The 4,114-nt window shown below is 61.4% G+C and overlaps 1 protein-coding gene across 1 annotated transcript in view; it reads right to left on the reverse strand.

Moving 5' to 3' along the window:
- The window catches only part of Cacna1g (calcium voltage-gated channel subunit alpha1 G), a gene marked incomplete at its 5' end in the record, with an annotated part of 56,339 nt that overhangs the window by 39,326 nt on the left and 12,899 nt on the right, over window positions 1–4,114 (reverse strand). Inside the window, 2 exons of the mRNA XM_033763102.1 lie at window positions 1,600–1,976; window positions 3,582–4,113. Coding sequence (XP_033618993.1) covers window positions 1,600–1,976; window positions 3,582–4,113 — 909 coding nt within the window. The remainder of the gene's footprint in view (window positions 1–1,599; window positions 1,977–3,581; window position 4,114) is intronic.

A 4,114-nucleotide genomic window follows, 5' to 3' on the forward strand; every position in this document is an offset into this window, starting at 1 on the left:
CCCCGCAGCCTGCTCAAGGGCCGCCACGACGGCTTGGGGGAGCCGCAGGCTGTCTCCCCTTTCCCCACGTTCCTCAGGATCTTGGCACGGAGAGCCTGCGGGCCCCCCAGCGGATAGCTTTTATTTGCTCGTCCTTCTTGACGTCTAACTGAAAGCCTGCTTGCTGTGGCTTCATCTGCCCTAGGTCTGTGTGACTCAGCTTCTTCTCAGGACCATCAAAGCCGCCACCAGCAGCACTGGCTGGGCAGGGACATCTGGGTGCACCCTCTGGGGAAGAGGGGAGGGCACTGAGGAGTCCGCGCTGTGTGGAGGGGAGCTGGGCAGGGCTGGAAGGGAGTTGCTAGGGGGAGGTCATGGGAGATTAGGGGCTGCCACTACCTGGGTCCCAGGGGGAGAAAATACTGTGCCCCACATCCCTCCACTCGCCTGGTGGAGCGGAGCACCTCTCCCTGGAAGGCTGGTAGAGCTGGTATGTGCCGCACACCCACACCCCACGCAGCCCAGACACAACACACCCACCGTAGTGTCACACAAGCCCACCTGCCGGCTATGCAGCCGCTGCCCCCCCTGCCACGCTGCCTGTACAGGGAAGGAGTGGGTACAGCTGCTGGGAGCTGGGCTGCTGAGACAAGATCAAGGGGTGCTGTGTGACGGGGTGGCAGTGGGGCAGGGGAGCCCCTGGCCGGAGAGGGGCAGACAGAGGGCTTCCAGGCGCCTTGGCCTTGTCCTCTCCTCCCCCTGCCTCCTCCCCAGTCTGCCACACCGCACACATGATCCTACCGCCCAGCCAGGCCCCAGCTGGCCCACAGGCCCCTTCCCTAAGGCCTCGGCCGGCCGCAGTGCGGTAGGAGAGGAGGTTTCCTGTAGCTCAACCCCTTCCCAATGCCCCAGGGGTGAGATGGAGAAGAGAGCAGGACAGGAGGGCACTTCAGGACCCAGGCCACACTCTGTCCCTGCCCAGCGCCGAGAGGCAGAACAGCCTCCTCCCCTCAGCCCAGATCCCACAGCTCAGCCTGCTCCCTCTCCCTCACGATCACGATGTCGATGACGGCCCTTCAAATATTTGAGGACAGCTCGCCTGCTGCTGAGCCTCCTCTTCTCCTGACCAAACATCCTGCTGTGCAGAATGAGCCCTCCACGCGCTGGCTTCAAGTCACCTCGCCATGCCGGGTGCTGTCATCCACCAGAGCTGCCTCGGTTCACATCAAGGTGATGACAGACAATGGGGGACAGACCCCTCCCTCATCCGACCTGGCTCGCTCCCACCTGCATAGGTCCAGCAGCTCCCGCCTCCAACCAGTCACCCCTCCCGCTGAACCCCCAACCTTCTCCGGAGACCCAAACCCTTCCCGTGACCCATCTCTCCCCACAGGCCACGCACATTGCCTGCCCTCAGAAAGCTCAGCTCCTCTGGGACAGAACAGGCCCGCCCTGCCGGGCAACTGCACTGTGAAACTCCAGGACGTCACTAGTCAGCCTCTGAGACCCCACACCCTGCCTCCCTGCCCTGCAGCCAGCAGCTCAGCTAGGACAGGAAAGGAGCTCAGGAGAGAAGATACCAGATCGCAGCTGCTGGGAGCTGGGCAGCCCTCGCCCTACCTGCTCGTGGTACTCGATGCCCATGCTGAGGGTGTTGACCAGGATAGCGATCATGATCCCCTGGCCGAAGTACTTGCTGTCCACAATCTTGCGGAAGGTGTCACAGATCAGCCTCCAGAAGGCCAACACCGAGCTGGGCTCTGTGTCTGCGCCCAGGCTCCGTCGCCACTGGCTGTGGGGGTCCCGGAGGTCACTGTGCTGGGCGTCCTGTGTGAACTCATAAACGGCCTCACTGTCCGAGTCGGGCATCTCGTGGTCGCCGGGCTCCAGCTCTCCTGTCCCCGTCCGGCCACAGTAGGGACAGCTGTCAGGACCGCAGGCTCCACTGTCCGCCTTTGAGCAAGGGCTAGAGAACCTGCAGGAGCTGTGGCAGGTGCCTAGGGCAGGAGATGGGCAAAGTGAGGGAGGCAGGGGTGATTGCAGTGCCCCAGACGCCCACAGCACCCGATGACGGTCACTGCAGTGTCCTGGGGTCAGGTGGAGAGGTGGCCTCCCTGTCCTCTGGGGTCCTTACAGCTCCTGTGTCCTAGGCAGCAAAGACCTCAACCATCTCTCTTTCCCAGGGAAGCCAGGTCCGAAGCAACACTGCTCTGAGTAGCATTTTCCAAAGGGTCCTTAAGATTCACACTCACACATGTGCACTTGTGCCCACACACACCAGGCACAGGGACACCAAGTGCACACGCTCAGGTACACATGCACACGAGTGCATCCGCTCCTTGTACACCACAATGTACACACACACACCCATGCACACACATACACAAATACACACTGCTCCATGTGCGTATGTCAGACTCACATGCACCAGCATGCATGGAGAGCAGGAAGGAGGTGACGCCCACGTGCACACACACACTATCAGTCACACGTGCACACACGAACACCAGACGAGTGCAATCACACACACACACTCCGCACCCCTTCACACGTGCAAACACTGGCCGGGCTGTGCGCACACACAGTTCATGGCCTCAGACACCGGTATCATTTAAATCCAGCTCTGATCACAGAAAGGCATCTCGAGACCACCCAGGTAAGGTGCACGCCGCTCCTGGGCACAAAGCAACATTTCCTTCTCCTGACCACGTCTATACAGCACAGGGCTTCCACCCTCGCTATAAGCGCACCTGGTGGTGATGAGGACTCCAGCCCCGCCTCCTACACAAGAGGACACGGAAACACTCGTCGTGTGTGACCTTCCCGGGGGCCAGCGGAAGAAGTAGGAACCCCTGGCCCCGAGTACCTACAAGATGTCCTCTCCCATCCTTCCTGAAACCCTGGCCTTGGGCAGTGGGTGCAGTGAGCACGATTGTTGGGGAGGGCACCTCTGTCTGAGGGACCCATCTGCAGACAGCAGCAAGTATCTCACTCACGACCCGGGTGTCCCCGCATGGGACCAGCAGCTTCTAGCACTCGCTGCTTCAGCCTGGGTCTCTCTGAGGGGAGGGATGAGACTCAGGCTCGTGAGTCCCCTTGTACGGGCACCATGCAGGGCACAGTGACACACTACTTCTCTTCTGAGCCTGGTGAAAAGGAGCACAGCTTGTAGGATTCAGAGTCAGGTGGCCCCAAGGCCACTGTTCACCCAGGGCATAATCTTGGGCAGGTTCTGCCGCTCCACCCAGCCTGCTTTTGAGTGCAGTGCAGGCACGGGCAGGCTTGCCCTTGAGCTGTCAGGAGGCAACAAGGGGTTCCTGCCTGCAAGGCATGTGACAGGCGCAGCTCCGGGCATCGGTAGGGGATATTATCACAGCAGCACGCAGCTAGTGCACATTACATGATACTGATCACTATTACAGTGTAGGAATTACAGTTCCCATTTTAACAGGTAAGAAATCAGAGTTCAAACGAATGGTGGGGGACTGGCTAAAGGTGCCATGGCCCTGAGAAGCAGGATGGAAATCTGAGCCCTGTCCCCTCACTCCACACCCTGGTCCCCAGACAAGGGAGCCCAGCTCGGCCCCGCCCGGTGCTCTCACCTGTACTCTGTGTCTCTAGCAGTTTGTGCATGGAGCTGTAGGGCCCAGGTGGGATATTGAGGCTGGTGAGGGTGGGGGGCCCAGAGCTGGGGGCCACCTCTACAAGCGCCTTCTCCTTCAGCATCTCTGGTGGAGGGCTGGTGTGCACAGTGGGGTACACCTTCCCGCTCCCCACAGTCCTGCACGATGCCTCGGAGGGGGACCTGGGAGGCGGTGCCTGGCAGCGGACCGGCTCCAAGTGGCAGTCGGCGTGGTAGAAGCTGTGCACAGACTCTGCACCCCCAGGAGGAGCCCCGGCCAGGGTGGGTGTTGAGGGGGGTGGCAGCATGAGCCGGTGAGACCCATTGGCATCCTTGTCCCGGATCTCTGGGCTGGCTCGGGGGGCTCTGACTGTCCCGTTGCCCAGGTGGTAGTGGTGGTGATGGTGGTGGTGGTGGTGTACCAGGTGGTGCACGGACAGGCGGCAGTGCGCTCGAGAGCAGCTGCTGCTGGGCGGGGGCTCCTGACCCCCGAGGGGCACCGGGCTGCTCAGG

This window comes from Fukomys damarensis, unplaced genomic scaffold, assembly GCF_012274545.1.
Source record: "Fukomys damarensis isolate Sample0158 unplaced genomic scaffold, DMR_v1.0_HiC HiC_scaffold_13, whole genome shotgun sequence".
NCBI lineage: Eukaryota > Metazoa > Chordata > Mammalia > Rodentia > Bathyergidae > Fukomys > Fukomys damarensis.